The sequence below is a fragment of the Ambystoma mexicanum genome, chromosome 10, assembly GCF_040938575.1.
Source record: "Ambystoma mexicanum isolate Mex_15411 chromosome 10, UKY_AmexF1_1, whole genome shotgun sequence".
NCBI classification, from domain to species: domain Eukaryota; kingdom Metazoa; phylum Chordata; class Amphibia; order Caudata; family Ambystomatidae; genus Ambystoma; species Ambystoma mexicanum.
The window spans coordinates 331501959-331529513 of NC_090932.1; the positions used below are offsets into that span (position 1 = coordinate 331501959).

A 27555-nucleotide genomic window follows, 5' to 3' on the forward strand; every position below is an offset into this window, starting at 1 on the left:
GCCACGTGCAATCTCTGCTTGCCGAGGGACCACCCCGAAGCGAACTGCAGAGCGTGTAGTAGGTTTAAACCTAAGACACTTAAGGACCGTTCGAAGCGTTGGGCCCACCACGCCAGGCAGGCGGCCATGGCAGCGGAGGGCGCCTTCAGCGACGGCAGCGACGCCGTTCTTTCGGACGGCGAGGGCATTACGGTGTCGAAAGACAGCCGAGCGCAGGTCCCCGACCTCAGAAGGTCGTCCGGCAGGGCGGCTATGGGGAAGACCCCCGGCGACACAAGCGCTTCACATACTACTCACACTAAACCCACTAAGTCCAACCGAGACTCGACAACGTCGATTTCTCGGAAAGAGGCACAAACAGAACGGTCCGATTCGGTGTCCTCTGGGCGCTCTCGATCAAGATCGCCGCATGACTCCAGGCAATCATCCACTCTTGCCAAGAGTGCTTTGCTCCCTAGGCTAACAGAAGTTCGATCGTCGGAAGACGAAGACGACTTCCACCCCCAGGCCGCGCTCTAAGGGGTCGGAGCCCGCAGTTAAAATTAGTGAGGCCCCACTCTCGAAGGACGGGGACCCCACCCCCGATCCTCGACGCCAGGCGTCAAAAACATCCGGAGCCACTAAAGGACAGGGAAAACATTTTTCCACTCACAGGGAGGGGGGAAAACAGCAGAAGATACAGCCTTTGCACTCTTCCACACCTGTGAAACACACCACTCCCCCTAAACAGACAGACAAAACCAGGTCTGCTGATATGTCTAAAACCAGCAAATCTACTCAAGATAATCCCATAGACTTGCTGAGAGAGTCATTCCCAGTTCCAAAAAATGGTCCAGTGAAGACGTAGATAGGGTCATGTCAAGAATGTCTTCTTTGGCTGATTTTTATGATAAAAATCCAGAACATTTCCTCTCGTATGATCCACAAGGGGCGACACCCTCAGGCTCTAATGATCCTATCCCCCCCGAGTAAAAAGCCCCGGTTTGAAACACTGATGAGGTCAGACCCCTTCGAGGTACAACCATACTCGAGACCATACTCACTGTATCAAGGAGAGGCTTCCTATGGGGAGGACCAAGAATTTGGCATGGTAGTAGAGCAAACCGGGACTGGCTACTATGGGGATGATGAGGACCAGGAAGAGGAAGACCCGGAAACATACAGAGTAGATTCCCCAGTAGAGAACGAAGCCCCGGTTACCGACTCCCCGGTCGATAACCAACCCCTCCTAAACGAGGTTCTCGCACGCGCAGCAGAACATTTTCACATTGACACCGACGGTGTCCAGGAGGAGAGGGACTTCGCAGAAGAGGGAGAAAGGAGGCCTGTTGCCCAGACCATCCCTATCCTTAAGTCCATTTAGCGAGCGGAGAATAGATCCGTCCCTGGTGAACCCGAACCTCACCAGAGCAGTCAATCCCAGGGTTCAAAAACTTTTCAGGGCGGCGCAGTCTGACCCTCTCTATATAAGAGGACATCTGAAGCCAGACTCCCTAGTTGTCACCAACACTCGTAAGAGGGCTGGAACACCCTTGTCATCGTCCGAAGCTCCTCCCGACAAGGAGAGCAAAAAACTATACGGTTTCGGCAGGAAAGTAGCCTCAACGTCCGCCTATCAAGCAAGGATTGCTAACTTCACCACCCTGTTGGCCAGCTACAACTGCCATCAGTGGGAAGAAGTCGCGGCACTCAGAGCCTCTGCTCCTGAACCTTTAAAGGGCCAGTTAGCTCCGATTTCCGCAGAGGGTAGAGCCGTGTCTGGTTGCATTTTGAAAGCAACCTTCGACGCCGCAGACAACGCAGGCAGATTGATAGCGGCAGGCACTGTTATTAAAAGACATGCGTGGTTACGGCAGTCTGGTTTTAAGGCATAAACCCAGGCAGAATTGTTGGACAAACCGGTGGAAGCCGATCTGTTTGGTAAGGTGGTCGAAGACGCACTGAAGAATGCCAAGGACGAATACGAAACACTCCAGTCCCTTGGCCAGTTAACCAATAAACCCGGCAGGGGTAATAGGAGAGGTTGTAGTAAAGGCAGAGGCAGCCCCAGCAAGGGAGGCGGCACGCCTCCACCAAAGCAGTGACGCTCAGTTCAGGGTCCCTTCTCCCGCAACCCCAGTAGGGGGACGCATTTCCAACTTCACCCAGGCTTGGTAAGGGATCACATCAGACAGATGGGTGCTGTCAACAGTATCCACAGGATATTGTATAGAGCTACTGCAGCGTCCCCGGAACCATCCTCCACGACAAAGAGTCCACTCTTTAGAACATCAGAAGATTCTCCTCGAGGAGATCGCCATTCTGCTAGAAAAGGACGCGATAGAACTCGTCCCGGGACACCAGGTAAACAAGGGTATTTATTCAACTTACTTCCTTGTGCCAAAGAAAGATTTGACAATGCGCCCAGTATTGGATTTACGGCCTGCCAACAAGTATGTCAAGCCCCAAAAATTTCGTATGACCACGCTACAAGAGGTAATCCCCCTCCTAAAAAAAGGGGGATTACATGGCAACCTTGGATATGAAAGATGCTTATTTTCATATTTCCATGTTCCCAGCGCACAAAGTATTTGCGCTTCAAGGTGGACAGTCGACACTACCAATTCAAGGTACTGCCCTTCGGGATAGCTTCGGCAACAAGGGTATTCACCAAGGTACTGGCGGTGGCGGCTGCACACCTACGCAGGGAGTCAATCCCAGTGTACCCTTATCTGGACGACTGGCTCATAACGGGGGAAACCCCAGGAATTTGCATGACAAACATTGAAAGGACTATCGACCTCCTCCACGAGTTAGGCTTCTCAATCAACGAGAAAAAGTCAAGCCTGGTGCCAAGCACCTCAAAACAATTCCTAGGAGCAATCCTAGATACCCAAGAGGGGTTGACCTTTCCTTCAGAAGAAAGAATTCGGAATATACTACTGCAAATTCCGCATTATCAGTCCGGTCAACAAATAACGGTACGCAAAGCAATGCGTTTACTGGGCATGATGGCATCATGTATTTACCTGGTCCCCCACGCGCGCCTGCGCATGCGTCCCATGCAGGAATGGTTGGCGAAACAGTGGTCTCAGGCAAGTGGTCAGTGGGACGATCTAGTGGTCGTTTCGCCAACACTGGTACAAAGCCTTCACTGGTGGACAAGAGAGAATCTCGCACAGGGGAAACCCTTTTACGATCCCGACGTACAGGCAGTAGTCACTACAGATGCATGTCTGACTGGGTGGGGAGCTCACCATCTCCACCACACAGCTCAGGGTCTCTGGTCTCACTCAGTGGCCAAGAACCACATCAACCTGCTAGAGCTTCTGGCAGAATTCAGAGCGCTTCAGGCGTTCGAGCCCCACCTACTAAACCTGTCAGTGCAAATCCGGACGGACAGCACAACAGCCATGTTCTACCTGAACAAGCAAGGAGGGACTCGCTCGCCAAATCTGTCCAAGCTTGCCCAGAAAATCTGGATATGGGCACTCAGACGGAACATCTTCCTGTCATCACAACATGTTCCAGGGGAGCTCAATTCCCTAGCGGTTGCTCTGAGCAGAGACTCCCTCCCAGAGGAACACGAATGGGTTCTACACAGAGAGGTCGTAGAAGATATCTTCTCTCAGTGGGGTTTCCCCACTATAGACTTATTCGCCACAAGCGAAAACGGACAATGCCCAGGATTTGCATCCAGGTTCCCCCAACCAGACTCCCAGGGGAACGCCCTGTGGATGAACTGGTCAGGGATGTTTGCGTACGCTTTTCCACCAACTCCTCATCAGGAAAGTGGTGAACAAGATGAACAGAGTCGATGACGCTCGTCCTAGTTGCTCCCATGTGGGCAAGACAACCGTGGTTCCCACACCTATGCAGGATGGCGGTGTGCAAGCCCATCAAACTTCCAGCCTGGTACAGCCTACTGTCCCAGCACCAAGGTCAAACAGTGCACCAGCAACCCAACTCAATGAACCTGGCAGCATGGCTGCTGAGGCCATAGAGTTTGGACATCTCAATTTGCCACAGAGGTGTATAGACAGACATCCTAAAGGAATCTAGGAAACCAAATACAAGGCACTGTTACTTTGACAAGTGGAAGAGGTTTGTTATCTGGTGCCAGAGTAGACCAATTAACCCGGTTGATTGCCCTCCTTCCACTACTGTTACATACATGCTCCACCTGCTAGATGCAGGATTGGTTTTTAACTCGCTGAAAGTACACCTGGCAGCCCTGTCTGCTTACACCACTTCCCAAAGTAAGGTTTTGTGGTGGAAAGTACCAGTAGTTAAAGCCTTCATGGAAGGAGTAAAGAGGCTTCACCCTCCTATTTCAAACCCACCCCCAGGGTGGGACCTTAATGTGGTACTAGCCAAGCTCATGGCCCCCCCTTTCAAACCCATGCATAAAAGCAGTCTCAAACACCTGACTTATAAAACGGCCTTCTTAGTAGCTATTACTTCTATCAGAAGGGTCAGTGAAATTCAGGCTCTGTCAGTGCAGGATCCCTTCTTTACTGTCCATAAAGACAAACTGGTTTTACGCACACACCCTAGGTTCTCACCTAAATTTATATCAAAATTCCATGTAAACCAGTCCATCGAGCTTCCGGCTTTCTTCCAGGACCCGCAAAGCTCGGCTGAGGTGAAACTACACACCCTAGATGTGCGTAGGGCGGTCCTCTACTATGTAAATAAAACCAGACCGCTAAGAAAAACAGATCAACTGTTTGTCTCCGTAGCTACAGGCAGAGGGGGGGGGGGTCGCGTCTCTAAAGGTGCCACCTCAAAGTGGATTATTAACTGTATCCAGCTGTGTTACTCACTCTCTGAAAGAACTCTGCCTTTCACGCCAAGAGCCCACTCTACTAGAGGCATTGGGGCCACTCTGGCTTTCATTGCAAATGTACCCCTTGACACCATTTGCAAAGCAGCTACTTGGAGCGCTATTCACACTTTTACTCAGCATTACTGCATTGACACCCATTCCAAGGCAGACACCCAAGTGGGACAAGCAGTTCTAAGACATTTATTTGCTCATGACCCTTCTCACATCCCACCTCCTTCTTCAGGTACTGCTTGCTAATCTATGCACAGCATGTGATCTAAGCAGATTCCACAAGCCTCAGAAGGGATACATTACTCACCGTAATCGTATTTCTGATGCTTGTATCTGCTTAGATTCACATGCGACCCACCCTTCCTCCCCTCTGAGAGAAGGCGCATGATTGATGGTAGTCTTACCTTTCTGTCTATCTGCTTGGATTATCTGTACTCACACTACTCCTCATGCTACCTCATGTCAGAAAAAATACAATCTGAGGATCCTATACGCATGAGGGATCTTGGGTACAGTGGACGTCACACTAGGGATAGTATTACTGGCATGCCCTGTGTCGACGCCCATTTTCGAGTTTCGAAAAACAAACTGTAATACTCCGCAACTTCCACTAGATGTCGGCCTATGCACAGCATGTGAATCTAAGCAGATACAAGCATCAGAAATACGATTACGGTGAGTAATGTATCATATATATATCGCCCAATGGAAACAGCAACTTAACCATAACTACACAGCCACTAACTGTGTAATGATAACCATGCATCATGTGTATAATGGGCTAGCATGCCCTTTTTCTATCACTAACATGCACGTTAAGTAGTGTTGTCTTTTTCAGCATGAAACGTGAGGCCATCTGCCAGACCCATTTCCGACCTCGATATCATTTCAGTTCACCTACCCCCTTGGCTTGATGCAGGTTGCTATGTTTATTGTAGGTATTTGCCGCACATAATACTGACTCCACCGCCATTTTATGTGAACCTTGTTTCAAGATTTGTTATAAGCATTCTTTGACCCCCACTTCTTTATTTTTATAGTTCCCTGCCAGCTGGGCTTCTGGATACAGATCCTTTCCAATCACTTCACGTTTATCTTGTGTATTCTTTCCTGCACATCCATTATTACCATTTGCAGCCCTTTCTTATCCAATGCTAGCCTTCAGGTTCAGCACCGTTATACTACACATGTCTATTACAAGATGGACGCCGCAGTATTCGGTCCACTTTCTAGAGTCCTTCCTCGATGTCAATAGGACGTTGTCATGCCTCCCGTGCCTAAAATGGTCGCCCGGTTTCTTAGTAGCAGTCTGTCTCCAAGGATCTGGATGCTTTCTTGATCGTGCAGTGAATTCTGCAGACTTTTACATCTTGGAGGTACGTGATGTTGAGTTACTGTTCTCGTCTGTTTTAGATCATAGTTATCCCTGAATAGCCACGCCCTGTTATCTTTTTACAGATAGTCCAACTTGAACATAAAGCAGCGGCCGCCCACGCAACTCCACGCAGACTGTTGTCCCTGTGTACTTTCATAACGTACCCACTGGATTGTGTTACCCAGATTCCTGAGGTAGTTGCTGTCCATGCTCATTTCTTGGAGACCACTTGTTTCTCATTCTGTTATTTTCTACCGTCTGTTCGTTTACTCTTCTCATTGATTCTATTCATATTTTACTCTTCCCTATATCAGCAGTGTCAGCTTTTGTTGCACACACCGCTCCGATTAATACAGTTTCACCTCGATGACCCCGCCATCGCGATGACTTGGCCGCCTTCCCCCTGCCCCCTGACCACAGCTCATATTCATTTGTATTGAATCAGTCAGGAATATGCAGTCACATTATTTTCATCGGGCTATCTAGAACAAGGGTAAGTTGTACAGATTCCCGAATGCTATTTATAGAAAACGCCATGGAACGCCCTGTGTGTATGGGGTTTTCTTTTTCGCGTGTGATTAGAGGACTAATACACCCTTCTTTTCTCCAAACAGTAAATGAAGGCAGTCTAGGATTTCTTCCTATTTGCCTTATGTCTACCCGGGTCTTCGTAAAAAATATTTTGCTCTCTGGCTCCAGGGACTCCGAGTGCCACTCGCTTTCATTGGTGAGTGTTTCTCCTTTTAAGACCGCACCCAGAATTGCATTCATGTTGCCCTAAGCACTTTTCGTGTTTTGCACTTCTTCACATTACTGTTATTATTTACAGACTGTGGTGATCTCGGTCACGTCTATCCCCATTTCCTCCCTTCCATTGACTACCAACCCGATGCGTATATAACCAGTGCAGCCATGATGCAGTTTCTCTGTATATCTCCTGTAGATTTGTATTTACATACAATGATCATCATCAAATTGGTTATTTGGGGACTTTAATCTGTTTTTTATTTTTGCCTTAATGACTGATTGTTCAATTATGTGATTGTTTTTCTACTTTTGTCTGGTTTGAAATATCAACTTAATAATTTGCTCTAATTGTTCAGGCTTATAACCGTATCTATTACATTTTTTTCCTATTTCATGTATGTGATTCAACATCGGTCCCATTAGGCTCTAGAAGAAGAGACTTCTCGAAACGCGTCTGCCTTCAATATTGGACAACTTGATGTTTTTTTTTGCTTCCACAATTGTTTGAGTAAATCACTGATGTTTTCTTTTAAAATCACATGTTGATGCGTAATATTTGACGAAGCATTGTAGTCTTGAATTACAAATTGGATTAATATTGTTTCTTCTAGATCACTAAACCTCCTTTTCAGCGGTCCTAAAAGAGTGTGCATGGGACGGGAGGACCCGAACTCTGGGTCCTTTTCTTCTTTCGTATATACAATAGGGTTTTGTGCCAAGACCTTAGTTCTTCCCCTGCACCTTAAATTAGTTAACACCAGCCTCTTGGTTTTTGTCAGATTATTCTCTAAATATAGACCAATAGTGGTGTGCACACATTTTTCTCCCTTTCTCAGAGATGGCACAGTGTCACGGACGAGGTGGCCGCGTTGGCCATAGGAGAATTCCTTTCCAGAAGTGGTACCAGTTAGGCCGCAGCAGAGGGCAGTGTTTGGTTTTCTATTGGATTTTCAGTTTGCGTTTTCGCTAGATGTCAGTTGGAGGGCATCAAAAGAGGAAAAGACCTGGGCAGGAAGTGACTCGTAGGGCACTCTGGTTCATGGCATTTGATGATTTTTTGAATTTTATTTATATTTTCTGTTTTGAAAAAAGTTATTAAAGGAAAAGTGTAGATTTAAATCTGCTGGCAGAGTGGAAATAAAGGAAGTTGAAGCATAATGCTTGCCTCTGTGTCTTTAATAGAATCAAGACTCCCTGTGCTATAGCCGGGGTAATCTTTATTGTTTAGGTGTTAAAAGCTGTGGTTTATTTTTGATTTTTATTATTTAAATGTGTTTATTGGTAAAGTGGTAACAGCATCCAACATCATTACATTACTATAAGTGTATACAGTATCACAGTACATCCATTTTACGTTCTCCAACGTGTTCTGTGGGCAAAAGGCAAACAACGTACATTTTCAGAGTTCTCGTTCAGATTGTGAAATAAAACATTTTTGCACCCGTTTGCTTCTCAGGGCCAGGCAATCGGATCGGTGATAGTGGTACGGGTACCTCAACTATATCAGTCTGTGGTATAGAAGTTAATGGTTTTTGCACTTGTTTATTGCACAGGTGTAGGCGGGTAACTTAACACTGGTAATACAGATCAGCGCCTCTGCATCAAAATTGTTTTCTTTTTAAAGATTAATCTCTGACATGCAATAAATCAGTTTCTTTGCCACTCCCATTACGGAGGACGCAAGTGGGGGGTATTCATCAGTTCATTTATCCCCAGTCCATACTATTGTCCGCCTCCGTAACCACTGGAGCTTGATCTCTTAAGTATCTCCATCTCTGCCATCTTTCATCGATATTTTTATTTTTTTATTTGTTGGTTTAAACAAAAACCTTTACAAAGATTTTGTAACATCACATTATTCACATAATAAAATCATACAATTTTAAGACAATAAGTGTAAAAATCCCTACAATGGAACAACTCACATATTTAAGTTTACAACAAAAAGTTAAAACCGTACCATTTTTGGTCCTTAATCCGGACCACCACTTAAGTTCAACTATACAAAGCATCCCTACTAGTTTGTGCAAAATCACAAATGTGCAAACCATGCAGTAAACAATTGGATGTAAATACAGTGCAATTCTTAGACATTGATACAAACTGACAAGAGAACTTCTTCAATAAACACATCATTCAACTGTTTTGTGCAGAATCGTAATTGTGCAGCAGATGCAGTGAACTATTCAGTTCAATTCAGTTTGTCGTGCATCATTCAAATTACGTATGCAAAGCATAAGTGTGCAAAACATAGATTAAACTATTCCTAAATGTAGCTGCGACAAGATCACTGAACTGACAAAATAAGTTCTATGTAATTAAATTTGTTTCATCATAAAATGTTGAGACACAACAAAAACTCAATTGCTAAGACTAATACAGATAAAACTTAGATAGTATTATAGAGACATACACAAAATGATCTATATTCAAATCCCTACACGCCGACTAGCTGAGATATTTGATCGATTATTTGTCAGTAGGCGAGATATTGCTAAAACTAGTGAGGTATTTTCTCCAAGTAGCTCCATCGCTACCATCCTCCATCGATATACATCTTTCAACCATAGCTGAATTGATGGGCCCTTCAGGTCTTTCCAAGAGATTGCAATTCTGAAGTTTGGCTAATATAAGTAGAAAGGATGCTATTTTCCTTTTGGACTTTGTTCGCTCCCCCCCCCCCCGATAGTGTCCCTCATAGGCATGTTTCAGGTGTGCACATCTATTTGCTATTTGCCCAGGAGTTAGTCTTACTCACTACCTCTTCCCAAAATGCTCTGATCACCTGGCAATCCCATGTCGTATGCCAGAAGCCTGCTGTGGCTTCCTTATATCTCAGACAGGTGTGTGGGTGTTGTGGGTTAATCGTATGGAGTGTGGATGGTGTCATATATATACTCTGTGGGTAAGTTGTATTGCATTAGTCTGAACCTGGTATTTCTTGATACCTTACAGGTTGGTTCCCATATTTTGACCCATCGTTCCTCGGGTAACACTCTCCCAACATCCCTTTCCCATTTCGCTTTTACAGCTAGTTCCAGAGGTTTCTTCCTTTCCTTACTTTCCTTCATCAACAAATAGCGGCATGATATCAAGGCCCTGCTATGGGTACTTTGTAGCATCTGGTGCATTGGGGGCTATTTTCTGGTTTTACTGGAGTTTCCTCCCATAGGTTAGCTACTCTTTTTACAATTTGGGCGTAGCTTAAGAAAGCCCCTTCAAGCATGTCATGCCGTTGACGTCATTCCTGGAATGGTAGCAATTTCCCTTCTTCATAGAGATCCCACCATTTTTGTACACCCTTTGCTTTGTACTTTAGCCCAGTTGCGATTGGTCAGTATTTGCCTGATCCCTGGATCAAAACTCAATGGTAGGTCCGGACTATATGGATGGGAATTCCGGGATTTCCCTAATACCTGTTTCCAGACTTCCCTTGGTACTGCATAGATCGCTCTCTATCCCCTAGTTGCCATTGGGTCCCATATTAGTTAAATTCCCTTCCTACGCGCAGGAAAACCCCCTAGTAGACGTTTCAAGTCTCCTTCTGGTGTGTCCACCCAGTTGGAGACTGTTTGCAATTGGGTCTCTGCATAGTACTAACCTATGTATTTGTAATATGAACATTTTATTTTTGTTTGTGTGTAGCAGGTGAATTTTAGGCTAGTGTATGTGGCACAAAAGGGATAGTGGCCTGGGTGTAGTATTAGCTTTTCCACAAGACATTTAAGTTTTAAAGAGGATGACGGTGATGGTTGGGTGGGATGACAGTGAAGGTTAGGTGGAACGGACTAGGCTCTAAAATGGCCCTCTCAAGATGTGGCCGCAGCCTCCAACTTACAGCCTGTTTCAACAAGTTTCGGCAAAATATACCTGATTAATAATCGCTGCTAAGAACTGAAACCTGTCTGAGTACTGTGGAAACTGTTGGCTCACTTTCTTGTGTTCAAAAGACAGCAATGATACAATGTGTCCCTGTGGGTATACCCCTCCTCTGCGTTTCTCATGCTTTGGCGCTGTCTTATGCGGATGTGGGTGGAAAGTGGGAAATGCTGATGCAAGATTAATTTATATGTTCTGCGGTGTGACCAGGACTGCAGATTTTCTATCGAGGAACTCTTTGTAAGTGAAACAGGCCATGGAGACGCCTGGGAGAAGCAGATCTCAAGTGGTGGGGTTTTCCAATGCTGACAATGGCAAGCGTTTTGCTAATGTAGACACTGAGCTGAAGGGGTCTCTTACAGAGACGTTTTCCCGCGTGTGTATATGCACAGTTTCCCGGTAACAAGTCTCTGACAACATTTATACAGGGCATAAGGGCGGACCAGAGGAGGAAGGTCGGGGACCGAGGAGGTTTTCAAGCGCAAGTTGACCTTCAACAAGAATAGGTAATTTTATCAGTTAAGTAGCAGACATTACATTACCTCAGAGGCCAAGTTCACTAAGCGAAAGCAAGCATTGATGGTTCTTCACGTTTCATACAGAGAAGCAAGAAATATTTATAAAACCATGCAAGACTTTGGAAAAGAAGCTGGAGGAAGTGGTTGGGAGAGTTTTGACAGTCCAACACTTTGACTCATGACCCCAGGTAAACACTCTTCCATTAAGGAGGAATTTGTGTGCACTTCCAAGTCTAAAGTTGATGTGGTCCAAAGTTTGCTTTGTTTGGATGCCCTTGTGGAATGCTGGGAATGCTTGGATGATTTGAGGAGTGCTCATTGGAAAATCCTGGGATTCCATAGTAGTTACACAATGGAGGATCTTCACCATACTCCTAAGTCCTCTCCTCTTTCCTCCATACTTGTGGGGCATTCCATCCTTCGAAATGGGATTTGAGCACTTTTGTAAAAAAAAAAAAAAAAGCATCAAAACTTGTTTTGTCCTTTTTTATTTTTACACAGGGCACTGCACGCGGCCGTGACCCCGCCCTCCTGAGCTCTGCGCATCGCCCTTCAGTCCTTTTCTCTACACGGTCGGGACTGGACGCACTTGCATTACTGGGAGTTTTTAGTTTTCCTTCCTTCTTGCTCCGGTTCCACGGTCGCCTAGTCCTCTGTCTATGCTGGAGCGTCTGGAATTCGTATCCTGTTCTTCATGCAAACGTTTCACAGGGGCGGATCCTCATCCTGTTTGTCTGGAGTGTCTAGGCCCGGAAAACATCGCTGGGACTCGTGTCTTTATTGCGACTCCCTGTCCGTCCGGACACTTCACGTCGTTTTTGGTGGGAGGTGATCTTCCAATGCATTTCCCCACCGCATTTACAGCTCTTGATCGACGAGAAGAGACAACGCCCGGTAAGCTTCTTACTTTTTAGGGCACCCCGACCTGGGGACTCCTTTCTGGGTTCTTCTGAGACCGGGATTGGCTTGCGTTGCTCTTCTACTGGGTGCATCCCTGAGGTGTCACGCAAGGAGCCTAATAGGCACACCGGAGTGTCCTCCGAGGGTTACCATAGTGGGCCTGCCAATAAAAGCCATTCTTCCGAGGTTCCCCTTTTGGGGGCTAAAGTTCAGTCCAGTTCTTCTGTGGTTCTGGATACCGGGGTTCGCCGTGAGGTCTCCATTTCTGGAGCTTTCCATACCGGGTCACAACTCGAGGCCGCTATTAAGGGAGCATTACGTCCCGGTTTAAAAACTGAGGTTCCTCTTGTTGGGGCTAAATGCACTACCGGCAGAATCGAAGGACCTCCTTTTGAAGGTCTTGTCGGTGAGGTGTATTCCTCACCATTCCTACGCTCGGCGTTTGGGTACCAATTCTGTCGAGGGGACAAGGAAGGTGGCACACACCACAGGCCTTCGAGTAAAGGCTCTGCCGAGGTCCCTCCACTGGAGGCTAATTCTGGGACAGTATCGAAGATGTCGAGTAAACATCCTAGATCTGACAAGCACCAGCTCACTCGAGGATCCTTGTTTCAAGGCTAAAATTCAGCTTAAAACCCCTGTTTCCCCTGAGGAGACCGATGACTCCCTTTCTCCTTTGACGCAGTTCTCCTCAGGTGTCAAAAAAATGGCGGCTCAAGCTCCGTGGTCTATGGTAGCCATTTTGGATACCTCTCTTACACCAAGCTCACGGCGGTTGGTGCTGGAGCATTCCTTTTGGTGCTGAGCAGTTATTCTTTAGGTCATGTGGACTACAAGAACCTGTTCCGCCCTTGGGCACCGCTGCCTCATTCAGTATTGCTTCCTCTTGCCTCTGCACCACTGATTTTCGTGGACCCAGCCTGCGTTGGGCTGTCCTGGCAACCACCCTTGTTGCACTCATGGGGGTATGCCCCTTATGAGTGGCCTCTGCCCACTCCAGCGCATAGGCCTTCATCGGAGAACGTGTTCTTTGGGAAATTTAAGACGCTCATGCACTCTGATCCCATTAGGGCATACATTAAGGGACTTTTTAAAGAGCTGTACCCCAGTCCTCTGGTACCACCTTTGGCCCTGGTTGCCGCTACGCAGTTCCCAGTGGTGCCACCTCCTCCTCCTCCTCCTCCTCTACCTGTCAGACCTCCTCCAGCGCTTCCTCCTCTGCCCCCACTATCCCTGAGAGAGACAACATTGGTTGCGATGCTAGACAACACTTCAAAGCCGGAGGCACCATGTGCCGCGGATCAGCCTCCTGTTCCTGCTTCACCGGAAGAGGACCAGGCAGACTAGGACAGCGATGAACAGACCCACTATCAGCCTTCTATGACCGGGTGCTGGATATGATTGATTTGCTTGATATCCCAGTAGCCGAGGCCCCCGCTCCGCAGGATGGGTGCTTTCGGGAGCCTTTACCCTATCGCTGCAAGAGCGCACTGTCCTGTCCCTCCAGAAGGATGTCTTGGCTGAGGCCCGTAAGGTCTGGGATAAACCCCAAACTGGCCTGCATCTCATATAGCCTTGTCCGCTCCCAAAGTCCACGGTAGTGGCAGCTGCCACTCTGCAATCCAAGCCGGCATCTGCATCCTCCACGGCAGCGGCCCTAATCCTCTCCAAGGAGGATAAACATCTTGACGCCATTGGCAAGAAAGTCTTTTCCAATTCGGCGCTCCAACTTCGTCAAACTAGCACCAAGCTCATCCTGCCAGCAGCCAATCTTAGGCTGTGGAAGGAGCTAGCTGATTTCCAGGAGTGGGAGTGTATCCCTGCGGACAGACTAGATGACTTCAAAGCCGGGTTGTTGGATGCCAAAGTGTTGGCACAGGATCTTCTGGAATCTGCGGCACACCGCGTAGATACTTCCGCTCGATGCGTTATGGTTGGTGTCGACATCTCCTGCCAAGCGTGGCTCCATGCAACAAAGTTTACTAAAGAATTGCAGGACAAAGTTCTAGACCTTCCTTTTTAATAGCAAATTGTTTCATTCCTCCACAGATGAGGAACTCGCAAAGGCGAGTACTCGGACCGCCAAGTCTTTATTGGTCCTGGTGAAGGCTCCAGCTGAGGCCCCTTATACACAGAGGTCAGGGTCCCAAACTCAGTCCTTCTCTGGGTTCAGGGGGTTTTAGGATCGCTGTGTGCGCCGATCTGAAATCCGGTTGGCGGGCCCCGCCTTAAGCAACAACAGCAAGGTGGTCTGTTTTTCTGTTGGCCATAAGCCTCCTCTCCAGGGACAGGTAGCCTCCCTGCCGACAAGTCATCCAAATAATAATTTTTGTTGGTCGCACAAGACTCCGGTGGGAGGACGAATCTCGTCTCGTCTGGAGGCGTGGCAGACCATCACCGAAGACCGGTGGGTTTTGTCCATCACTCTGGCAGGCTTTTTCTTGCCCCTCCCTCAGAGCCGAGGTACAGAAACCTCTAGACCTCAGAGCGGTGGAGCCTGTTCCCCTATCTTTTCCAGTTCAAGCTTTCTCTTCCCCAAGAGAAATTCAAGATGATCGCGCCTTGCCAAATAAAGTCCTCTCTCCAGAAGAGCGACTGTGTAGTGGACCTTCAGGACGCATACATGCACATTCTGATAGGGAGCCCGCATCGGAAATATTGTTGGTTCTCCCTGTCTCAGCTCGGCACCGCATGTCTTTGCGAAGATGTCGGACATTGCAGCTTTCCTCAGACTGCAGGGGATTCATGTATATCCACATCTCGACGATTGGCTCCTGTGCAGTCCTTGCCCACAAATGGCCTTCAGCTCCTGTTACATCTTGGGCTGTCGGTGAACTGGCGGAAATTGTCCATGACGATCTCGAGACCTGATTTTCCTGTGTTTCCGTTGGGATACTGTCAGCACCAGGGTGTTCCTAACAGACAGGATTGCAGACCTATCAACCACATGTTGGTTCTTCCTCAAGTCCTCGCACATGACAGCCTGGTGGTTTCAAAGACGTCTCGGGCTCATGGCCTCTTGCGTGCTAGCTCTACCTCTTGCACGTCTAAAGATGAGGCGCACTCGGCTAGCTCTTCAGAGCAGTTGGTCTCAGGCTTCGTGCCCGTATTCCAAGATGATCCTAGTTATTTCCTGATTGACGTCAGATCTGCAATGGTGGTCTTCGACCAGGAACCTTTCAATGGGGCCTCCTTTCAGGTGCCCTGCCCTCAAGTGGTGGTTACCACAGACTCCTCCCTTCTGGGTTGGGGAGCGACACTGGGTCACCTCGAAGTATTCGAAGTATTCGACCTGTGGAAGCCTCGGACAGGCAGTTCCACATCAATTATCTGGAGCTCCTGGCTATTTTTTTCTGGCGCTCGGAGCCTTTCGACTGTCGATTGCCAACAAGTTAGTACGTATTTACACAGATAATTCTGTTGCAATGTTTTACATAAACAAGCATGGTGGCACAAGTCACCTCTCCTGGTGGACCTAAACATACAAATTTGGGACTGGGCCATTCAACACAAGGTTTGGCTCGAGGCTGTACACATTCCGGGTCACATCAATGTAACTGCGGACTCAGTCAGCCGCCAGTCGACTTCCAGTTACGAATGGGAATTGAACAGTTATGTTCTCTCCAACATTTTTCACCAATGGGGCACTCCAGAAGTGGACCTCTTTGCGACTCTTACAAACAGGAAACTTCCTCTTTATGCATCCAGAGACGGCCTGAGGGCGTCCTCCTTGGGAGAGGCGCTCCAGATCCCGTGGCACAACATGAGAGCATATGCTTTTCCTACATGGCCTCTGATTTATCAGTCACTCTGCAAGCTCAGGAGCACATCGAATTGCACTCTCCTCTTCATAGCTCCTTGGTGGCCAGCTAGATTCTGGTGCTCTGGTGATTCTTTCTCCGATCAGATTATTTCTGATTCCTAACCTTCTTCACCAGAACGATCACCAGCTGTGGCACCCCTCCCCACAATCGTTCAATTTGGCTGCATGGTGCCCGAATTGAAATCCTTAGCACAGTTCAATCTGTCCGAGGACAATATGCGGATTATCGAAGAACCAAAAAACCTTCCACGAGGGCTCACTGTAGGAGCAAATGGTTCTTGTTTTTGCCATTGGTGTTTTGCTAAACAGCTTGACCCCAGATACTCTACGATTGACACTGTTCTATCTTTCGTGTCTCACCTCGCAGCTACAGGCATTCATGTTCTGTCTTGCAGAACTTACTTATCGGCCATTGAGGCCTACCTGTCCATGGACCACTGTTCTTTTTCACTAACTAACCCGGTCATTAAAAGACATTTTGCGGGTCTTCAACTCTTGGCGCCGGTGCGCGCCACTCATCCCAAATGGGATTTGAATGTGGTCCGCACTGCGTTATGCCATAAACCAGTTGAACCCATGGCTACTACCGATTCGAAATTCCTTTCTAGGAAAGTCTCCTTTCTGATCGCAGTTATATCGGTGAGTAAGCCAGCTTCAGGCTTTTTCTGTGGACCACCCATTCCTCACTTTCCACAAGGACAAGGTTGTGCTTCGCACTCATCCTTCCTTCCTGCCTAAGTGGTTACCGATTTTCATCTAACCGTACCTGTCTTTTTTCCTAACCTGCCATCCGATGCAGAGAGTGTTTTACACAACTTGGACGTCAGGCGAGCCTTGAAGTTTTACCTCGATAGAACCAGTTAACTTGGGGGCTCCTCCCAACTCTCTCTCACATTCAGAGACCCGTAGGGGAAATGACTAACAAAGCAACTATCTCCCGATGGATTGCCTCTTGTATTTCAGAAGCCTATAGCATTCAGGGCCTTCAGCCTCTGAAAGGCATCCATACTCATCTTGTATGTGGCAAAGCAGCTGCCATTGCCTTCCAAAAGTATGTTCCTTGGGAAACCATTGCCACGGCAGCTACGTGGGCTTCCCATCAGCTTTCAGTAAGCATTACTGCTTTGACCTGAGGTCCTTTTTTAAGAACCTGTTCCAGTAAAGGTTTTTTTTTTCCTCATCCACTCGTATTACCTGTAAGGTGTGCTTTGCAATCTCCCACAAGTATGGAGGAAGGGCGACGGGACATAGGAGTATAACAGAGTTACTCACCGTTGTGACTACCTTACTCCTCGTCCATAGTCCCCTTTCCTCCATACGCCCGCCCGCCCACCGTCTCCACTAAAAAGTATCCTCTATTATTGCTTAAGTGATCTCAGACCTGGCGATAGAAAAGGACTGAACGGCGATGCGTGGGGCGGAGCTCAGGAGAACGGGGTCACAGCCGCGTGCAGTACCCCGCTTAAAAATAAAAGGACAAAACCAGTTTTGATGCATTTTTACAAAAGTGCTCCGGTCTCGTCCCGAAGGACGGAATGTCCCACAAGTATGGAGGAAAGGGGACTATGGACTAGGAGTAAGGTAGTCCCTACAGTGTGTAGCTTTTTTATTGTGGAGTCCTTTCTCAGAAAGGAATGTTGGGGAGGTTGGGTTTACAATTTAGTGCATTTGGTTTAAAGATCCAAGGCTTTCCTAACTTCTCACTTTCCCCCCTCATCCCCATGTTACTCTATGAACAATAGTTTATATTTCATATCAAAGTTATTTCTTGATATTTTCTAAAAAGAAAAATAATGCGATTGTGGCTGTGTGCTGTTGATTACATGCTGAGAAGGATAATGATCCAAAGTCTCTGTATTCGACACATACTGACACTGATATCAATAAAAACATCTCAAACAATCAAGATGGTGTCAGCGTATATGATGTAAGCGCAATACTGAGCAGGGGATGGGTCTTTTAATTTTCTACAGGGGTTTATTTACCTATGCATCTCAAAATATGCAGCTTCCTTCTCCAAATGTTCTAGCAAATGTGTACCCACTGTCTTGTTTCCCATGCTTTGTAGTGTACTTTTTCTTGGAAAATGCATGTTGCTTCTGAAAAAAGTATACATTCTTTTCACTCACATAGCCTCTTTCTTAAAGGAACAGGCTCCTATGCCCAGGTACAGCTGTCGTATTCAGAGATATATCTTATTATAGCAAAGTACAACCTCACATACTAAGGTACTGCCATCCTATGACATGCGCAATCTCCTATACCACTATAGTACTATCACCTGCCCAATTACAATCGCCTTAGTCTGTTGACATTTGTCTAGATATTACCATCACATATCGGATGCAGCTGCCTATGCTAAGCCTGTATCCAAGTACTGCAATCAGTTTCTGCTTTACATATGCCTGGTTCAGTCCCTCTTGCCATGCTACAGCCTACTGTGCCAAGCCACACCAACCATAAACCTAGGCACTACTTCATCTGACCAGATACTGCTATTTCGTGCCCAATGCCACATGTCAAGTGGCAGCCATTATATGACAGGTAAAGTCTAATCTTTGCTGAGGGCCAGCCATTCTGTGTCCTTGTAGTGCCTTGCATGCCCATTAAAAGTTAAAATGTGCACATGCTCCCTCATCCACCCCTCCTGCCAGTTTTCAAACAATTTTCCCTGCTTCCAGGAGTTTTAATTGTCTTTTAGGTAAAATACAACTCCAGACCTGCATTTCGCGATAGTTCCCCTTCAGCCAATGAAGTTTAAAATGCTTCTCCTGCCCCCTTTAGAATGAAATGTTCTGTGGGTTTTATTTCCAAATAATTTCACTCTGCACCATCTGATGAAATTCAAAGTCTATGGGACTTTGAAGGCCATTTTTGCATTTGCATTTTTCCATCTATACATAGTATTTTCAGTTAGTCCAATAAATGATACCTTGCATCATTTTTGAGCTGGCTATCACAACACCAGCCTTTTCTTTGCACTTCATGATTCTGAAAAAGGATAATATTATTGCTGATTGTATACATTCCATGCTTCTTGTGTAGCTGTCCAGGACTTCAAAGTTACTCCATGAAGACAATTTAGAAAGAAATCTATCAAATTCTCCTCTCTCCTACAAACTTTTTTTTTCCAAATAGCATTAGGCAATTTCTTGTTTCCAGCCTCTACACTATGGAGTTTCCCTTGAGATGAAGGATGGTGGTGAGTGGGTGGGGGGCGTGGTTGCTTTTTGTTCAAATTTCCAGTATCTATCATACAGTTAGGACGGTTTACAATTTCTGTGCTCAGAATACTTGCCTGTGGCTGATCCTTAGAGGATTATTTTTACTGGAAGCTCAAAGGTTTGTTTTAGCCAGGCAACTAAATGCAATCCCAGCACTTCATGAGTTGGAATATGTTTAAAGAACATACACACCCAGTTTCGTCTCTGGCTGTGAGTAGTTGGACAAATGCTGGTAAGGCTAGTTGAAGAGTTTGGTCGCTGCACACTAAAATTGATGCTTTCATTTATAGTGTTGTGCACCGTATTTAGAGGCTACTGTTATGCATGCATTTTATGGGTGTTAAATGCTTCATGTCATCATTTAAACTATTTTGTTTTAAGAAAACCGACCAGAAAGATGCAATTACATGAACATCGGCAGTTAGATCAACTCTGAGATTTATGTGGATTTTTGCATTGTGATAGTGTCTGAACTTTTATTCTTCATTTTAGGCCCTATGAGAGAAAAGAAAAGCTAAGGATGCTGGAGCAGAACAATGGATTTCTCCTTTTCTTTCATGCAAGGGATCATGGGAAACACAATTCAGCAACCGCCCCAACTGATTGACTCAGCCAACATCCGCCAGGATGAAGCCTATGATGCCAGCAGTGATATTGGTGAAGATGGTGGACATACTCCATATGACACTGGGTTGCAGCAAGGCTTTAATTACCCAACGCCCACAGCAGAGGACCTTCCTCCGATCACAAATGGCTATCCACCAACAATCAGTATGTACGAACCACAGGCCAAATACCACACATACAGTCAGTATCCAAATGGCTCCTCCAATGGATATGGAGCAATTAGAAACTTCAGTCCTTCTGAATATTATCACACTGAAAATCCACACATGAAACCTCATGAATTTATTGAAAAACCTTGCCAGCCGCAGCTCACTTCTTCGCCTCCTCCCTCTACTTTGACACAGACAATAATTCCTAAAAAGACTGGCTCTCCGGAAATCAAATTAAAAATAACCAAAACTATTTTAAATGGCAAGGAACTCTTTGAGTCCTCTCTCTGTGGAGATCTTTTAAATGAAGTGCAGGCAAGTGACTACATCAAAAGACGACACGAAAGGAGAAAAGAAAAAAGAAAAAAAAACAGTAAACATTATTGCTCTCGATCAGAGGAGCGCAGGGCGCACAAAATTCCAAAGCTAGAACATCAAGTAAGTGTTATTTTGACAATCATTATAAGCATTATGTTCTTAAGCAATTGTGGCACATAATGAATTGTATTTATCATTCAATATCACTTGGGTGCTATCGCTGCTTTCCACAAAAGGTTTAAGCACCAATATGTAGTCCTGCTTTGATGGGTGTGGAGGATAGACCATCTACGTGGGAATAGAATGTCCGATATAGTTGAACTGTGAACAAGGTGGGCTACTCAATGTAGGCGAGTGGAATTGGGAAGTGCATATCTAGCATTTCTATGTAGTGAAATACTTGTATGATCAATTGATTGTTAGTAATTTTCTAACTTTAGGAGTTTGGTTGCTGACCTGATGTTGAAAGTAATTCGGGAACTTTCAAGTGTGGTGTCTGGGGCTGTCCTCCTCTCTCCTCCCTGACCCAGTCGACCGTAGCACCCAGTTAGTGCTGGAGCTTGTTCAACCCCCCCCACCCCCCATCCCCCTACTGTCTAATACACGGTATACTGTCTAATAACCTCCACACGGAAGCAAACAGTTGTTCCCACGACCGTCAGTCTGGCTTTAGAGCATCCAGAAGCACAGAAACTGCTCTTCTGAACACCTGTGAAGGCCTGCTCTCAAATCTTGATGCTCTCAAATCTTGACACTAACACGCCCTCTGTCCTCGTTCTCCTTGATCTCTCCTCCGCCTTTGACACCGTTAACTACAACATCCTGATCTCACAACTTTGTGACACCCTGGGAATCGCAGGTCAGGCTCTGGCCTGGTTAACCTCTTTTCTCTCAAACCGCGCATCCCAGGTCAAATTTGGTGCCTTTCTCTCGACTATCGCACTGGTTTTTCAATGTTTACATGGCCACCCTGGCACGTGTGATTGCGACTTTCTCCTCTAAGTTCCAGTGTTATGCAGATGACACGCAACTATCCTTCAGGCTACCCTCGGCCGCCGCCGCCGCCTCCTCCTCCTCCTCCTCCTCCTCCTCCTCCTCACTCATACCGGTCTGTCCGCTATTCAGGCATGGTGTACTGCAAACAACCTCTCTCTCAATGGCAGTAAAACTGAGATTGTTTGCATTGGGACCCCTGCTCCCGCTTCCCCCCCCTCACTCTGGTCGGCCTTCCTTGGATCTGCGCCCAACCCCACCTTTGAGGCCAAAAACCTTGGGATCATCTTCGACTCCACTCTCTCCTTCTCCTCACACATTTCTGACATCTCAAAAAAGTATCGATCAACCACACCTCCTCAGAGGCACTCTACCTTTTCTCACTTTCCTCCAGCGGCTCACTGTCTCCAGAGCCCTGGTCCTCTCTAGGCTGGACTACTGCAACAGCCTCTTACTCAACCTCCCTGCTTCTGCGCCCTCTGCAACTCATCCAGAACAGTACCGCAACACTTATCCTTGGCCCCAGGGACTGCATCTCTCCGGCACTGAAATCCCCTCTCCCCCCACTGGCTCCAAGGATCAAATTCAAGACCCTATGCATTGTCCACAACGCTTTCTGGGGTCTGGGACCTACTTACCTTTAATGTTGCCTTCCTAAATACTGTCCCTCCTGTGTCCTCCGCTCATCTACTGCCAACCGTCTGCGAGTGAGCAGGTTCTCCAAGCAAAGATTTGGAGGGAGATCATTTTTCCTCAGCAGGCGCCTCCCTCTGGAACAGCCTCCCTGTCACCCTCTGTCTTGAGCCTGATATTCTTTTTTTTTAATTTTTTTTTTTAAACATTTTTTAATTTAATTTTTTAAAAACCAAACAAAACACCACGCAATACAAATGTTTCCGCATATAGAAGCATCATCAAACCATCATATTACATAACATAATTCCCCAACTCCCCCCCCCCCCCCCTCAAACTAGAGCCAGCTCCTCTGTGTCGTCTGCTGGAGCACTATCGGGTGGCAGTGCTTATGCGCTCATCGTCTGAGTCCTCAGATTCATTATGACCCTGGTGTGGATTAGCCATAGAGGCCACCAGTTGCCGCCAGGCCAGCAGGGGCCCTATTTCCTCCTCACCCCTTCTAGTGACCGCTTCAAACCATACTACGGATTCCGCCTCCGCCCACCTCAAGAGGTCCGCCCACCATAGCTCCACCTTGGGCCTCTGGGCCGCCTTCCAGCCCATAGCAATCCTGCGCTTGGCCAGAACATAAGCCAAATCCTTCATCTTGCTTGTGTGCCTTAAGTCCCGGGGTCTGGGAAAGATCCCAAGCATACATGACCAAGCTGATCCTACGTCCAACACCACTCCCCCACCAGCCAGTTTCATTTTAACCTCCTCCCAAAATCTGCACACTTCCGGGCAGGCCCAAAACATGTGTAGTAGCCCTGCTTCTACCTCCCCACACCTGGGGCATTTCTGCGTGACCGAGCCTCCAAACCTTGCAATCTTCTGGGGAGTCAGATAAGCCCTGTGAGTAACATACAGCCGGAGTTGTTGGAGTCTCGCGTTTTGGGACACCTTTTTATGTTAACTCTGGGCTCTCTCCCACTGCCCGTCCGTCATGGGTCCACCCACCTCCTCCTCCCAATCCTGTCTCAATTGGAGCAACTCCTTCCCAGCCTTCGCTCTCAGGAGCTCGTATATCCTCGATATTTCGTGCCCGCCCTCTGAAACATCATACATGGTTTCCAGGGAGGCATCAGGGTCATCTGCCAATGCCGTCTCAGGCCATCTCTCTCTAACCCGTTTCACAAGCCTAGCGTAGGTTATGTATTGGCCTCTGTGCACCCCTGTCTCATCTTGCAGCCTCTGGAAGTCCAATGCCTCTCCTTCTTGCCCTATGTCCCCAGGGGTGGCCAGGCCCACCGATTCCCAATATCTACGGACTGACTCAAATAATTGAGTCTTTACCACACAACGCCACCAATGGGGCCTGCTGGGAGAGCGGCTCCGAATCCCCCATCATTTTCCATGTTCTGTTCCAGACCTTCCATCCCAGCCTCAATAGCCACCCCCTTCCCATCAGTTTATCCTTTTGTAACCACACCACTTCCCTCGGGAAGTATTGGGCCGAGTCTTCCCGCAAAAGCCTAGCTTCCGCCGAATCCTCATACAGCAGCTACCCCGCCAGATAATAAAGTTCAAAGTTTGGCAAGCCTATGCCCCCCTTATCGCACGGGTTCTGAAGTTTCCACAAAGCCACCCTGTTTCTGGAGTTACCCCACACGAAGCCCCTGCACATGCTGTGGAGTCGCACAAATAGGCTCCTGGGAATCAAAAACGGGACATTCACAAAGAAATGCAAGAGTCTGGGCAGGACCACCATTTTAAGCAAGGCCGCCCTCCCCATCATGGACAGGGCAATCTAGACCAAAATACCATGCTGTTCTTGACCCCTTCTACGGCTCTCTCCTGTATTATGTTTGTGCTCCGCCTCAATCTCGTGGTAGATACTTACTCCCAAATACCTAAATGTCTCAATCTGCCATGGTATTGGCAGGATAGGCAGCCTCTCTAACGGGACATTCTTATATCTGCCAGGGGGAACAGACTAGACTTTCTAGGGTTCACTGATATGCCTGAGAGAGTGGCGTAGCAGTCCAGCACCTCCAGTACATACTGCAGGTTCTCTTCCAGATAACGCAAATAAAGGAGCATATCATCTGCATACAGTGATATCAGGTGTCTACCGCTCACTGTACTAATACCCACCTGTCATGATCACTGCTTCCAAGGAGCCAGGACCAGCCCAACGTTCTTGGAAGCAGGCCCCTAACCCTAATCCTAGGCACCAGCCGGTCCCCACTGGGACCTTTTGGACCTTGTCCTGGCACCGGTGGCACCAGGCTCATCAAAACCATTGGTCCCGGCATTGGAAGCGCCGGGCTCATAATAGGTGTGAAGATGCTTGGGTGGACTTACCTGCAGCAGACCATGCTGCTTACTTACCAGCCGCTTAGAAGCTATCTAAGAACAGGAACTACTTTCTTACCTGGGTGGGGCAGCTCCACTCCCTGGATACAGCACTGGAACTCTTCTGGAAACTGGAACTCTTTTCTTACCTAGGCGGGGCCATGGAAGAAGACGCCTCATCACTCCAAGGCTATTTAAACCACACCCGATAGATGAAGCGTGCTTCGCGTTATTCTGCATCTGCAGCAGAAAGCTCACCAAGTCTGCTCCGGCTTTTCTTCTTCTGATCCTGGACCTGCAAGAATCCTACTTACCATTTCAGTATCCAGACATCATCAGCACCTGCAAAGAACAGAAAACAACAGGTTAGCAAGGCGAACTTTACACGCAGTACTTACTCACCTGATCCATCGGCGGCGGCTGCTTCTTCACGCCGCATCTCCACCTGCAAAGGCAAAAGCATTGCCATACTTACCGGCACGCTGTGAATTCCGGATTTCTTCGTTCTGCATCGCCGCCTGTAAAGACAAAGTATCGTTAACAACTTACTGGCATTCCGCGAACTCCGGCGCTGTAAACCAACATCTGAAAGGCAAAAGACAAGACATTAAGCAGGTATTTACTTACCTCCATCATGCTCGTCGCAATAGAACGCCTACCCATACTCCGGCGTCTCTTTAACACGAACTAAGCTGCAAAGAAAGAGACAGTTAGAGCGCTTGCCATACTTACGAACTTCCAGGCGCTTCACTTCACCTTCCATCTCAAAAGCCCTGCAATACATAAGGGACAAGCATTATACAGAGTCTGCATATAAACGGGACACGCATTTAAAGACTATAAAGACAAAAGGTGTCCAGAAACTCACCGCTCGTGCAGATAACGACGGTAACCATCCTCTGAATTCAAGAGGCCTATGTTTCACCAGTGAAGGAACTGGCAACGGCACCCTGCACCAGACGCAGATGGAGAGCCCAGCATTCACCTATATAAGGTGAGCACGTTGACCTGGAGGCTCTACGAAAAAGCTGGGAAGAGAGAGAGAGGGACATTCAACAACCCATACCATTAACCCCCATATTCTTTCACCTGCAGAAACCTCACTCTTCGAGTCCGACACACAGTGCGAAGAGGTTCGACCCCAGAAGCCAATCGAGTCCTGCACATCGCTTTTCGAGTCAGACAGCTTCCTGCCAAGACCCGCGCCTCCGTGGGAATCAGGTGAGCGTTACAGAACGCGAAGCCCACCACAAAACTCCTACCCAGGCGCAATGGAAACCTCAGACACTGATCAACTAGCCCAGTTGCTCGGGGAATTAAGAGCAGAAGTACATGCAGCTCGTCAGGAAACGAACTCTCTAAGAAGAGAACTGATAATTTCCAAGGAGCGAACCGAGGACCTTGCTAGGCAGTTGTTACAAACGCTTTTCTGGTGATCCAAAGAAATTCGCAGTGTTCATCAACCAGTGCCGCCTACACTTCTTATGTCGACCAGCTGCATTCCCAACAGACCAGACCAAGGTGGCTTTCGTGCTTTCTTATCTCAGTGGCAGCGCTGCAGATTGGTCGATTCCCTTTAGTCACCCAGGATGATCCGGTTTTACATGATTTTCAGGCCTTCCAGTCCAGTATGGAGAAACTGTTCGCAAGACATGCACAAGGGCAAGCCTTGGACAATGAACTTTTCTCATTACGACAGGGTAATCAAGACCTCTTGACTTATATAGCCTCCTTCAATAGACTCATAGTGGAAACACAATGGCCTGAGGACAAGAGAATAACGCTTTTCTACAGAGGCCTGCATGGAGAGCTCAAGGATGTGTTAGCGCAAGTTGTGAATCCTCCACAAGAATGTTCTGATTATATTGACTTAGTTGTCCAATTGGACCATAGACTACAGAACAGGAAGGCAGATCGTTCCAGATTTGATACCCGAGTGTTTTCTAAACCACAGACCTCGAATAAGGGAGCTGACACTGTGGAATCCATGCAAATAGGGGGCATGAAAGGACCTTTAACCCAGAAAGAGCGGGAAAGAAGAAGGCAGCTGCAATTATGCCTCTATTGCGGAAACTCAGGACACTTTCTTCGGGACTGTCCAGTGAAACCAGCTAAGAAAACTGTAGGAGCCGCGGATACCTGTACCACAAATTCTGAGCAGGGAAACGACCTCGCCCGACAAGAGTAGAGGTCCTCTTGCCGAGCGTTAAGATCTGTCCTGTGACCTCGCATTTCGTGATACCCATGGTCCTCATTAGTCCTGAACGTCCGGATCGTTTGCATGCAATTGAAGCTTACATTGACAGCGGAGCAATCAGTAACTATGTGGACCGTGAAATGGTATCAAGGATGAATCTACCCCTTGTCCCTAAGGCAGTAAAAGACGTCATCACTACTGTGGATGGCACGGAGATAGCCTCCGGACCAGTAACGCATGCCACCCAAGAAGTGACGCTAGTGAGTCAAGATGGACACCGGGAGGGAATCGTGTTCGATGTAATCAAGGCCCCTCAGTTCCAGATCATTCTGGGAATCCCTTGGTTAGAGAAGCACAATCCTCAGATCGATTGGCGAGCAAAGACGGTTCAGTTTCCAGAGTGTTTTATCACTTGTTATCCTCGGCCTGACGTTTCACTAGCGGCAATCTCTTCTGAGGAGGTTCCCAAATTACCTCCCGAATACCAGGAATTCCAAGTCGTCTTCCGGAAGGATCAAGCTAACACCCTGCCTCCTCATAGGTCTTACGACTGTCAAAAAGATCTGATACCTGGAACAACTCCTCCTTGCAGCAGGATTTATGCACTCACCGAGCCAGAGAACCTTCACCTCAGACAGTACCTGGACCAATACCTAGCTAACGGGTTTATCCGTCCTTCAAAATCTACAGCTTCATCGGCTTTGTTGTTTGTTCCGAAAAAGGAAGGAGACCTTAGGACTTGCATAGATTACCGCGCCCTGAATCAGATCACCGTTAAAAACAGATACCCGTTACCTTTGATCCCTGAACTCCTGGACCAAGTCAAAGATGCATGTATATACACAAAGCTGGATCTCAGAGGAGCCTACCACTTGGTACGGATAAAAGAGGGCGATGAATGGAAAACGGCCTTCCGCACCAAGTACGGGCTATTCGAATATCAAGTGATGCCCTTTGGACTGTGTAATGCTCCTGCTGCTTTCCAATATTTTATGAACAATGTCCTTAGAGAACTC

The 27555-nt window shown here is 47.3% G+C and overlaps 1 protein-coding gene across 3 annotated transcripts in view; it reads left to right on the forward strand.

The window, feature by feature from the left end:
- NSD3 (nuclear receptor binding SET domain protein 3) overlaps window positions 1-27555 on the forward strand; it is a 2619674-nt gene that overhangs the window by 141042 nt on the left and 2451077 nt on the right. For all 3 annotated transcript variants that reach the window (XM_069617934.1, XM_069617935.1, XM_069617936.1), the window contains exon 2: window positions 19778-20499. In XM_069617934.1, the coding sequence (XP_069474035.1) occupies window positions 19822-20499 (678 nt within the window). In that variant the 5' untranslated portion in view covers window positions 19778-19821. The remainder of the gene's footprint in view (window positions 1-19777; window positions 20500-27555) is intronic.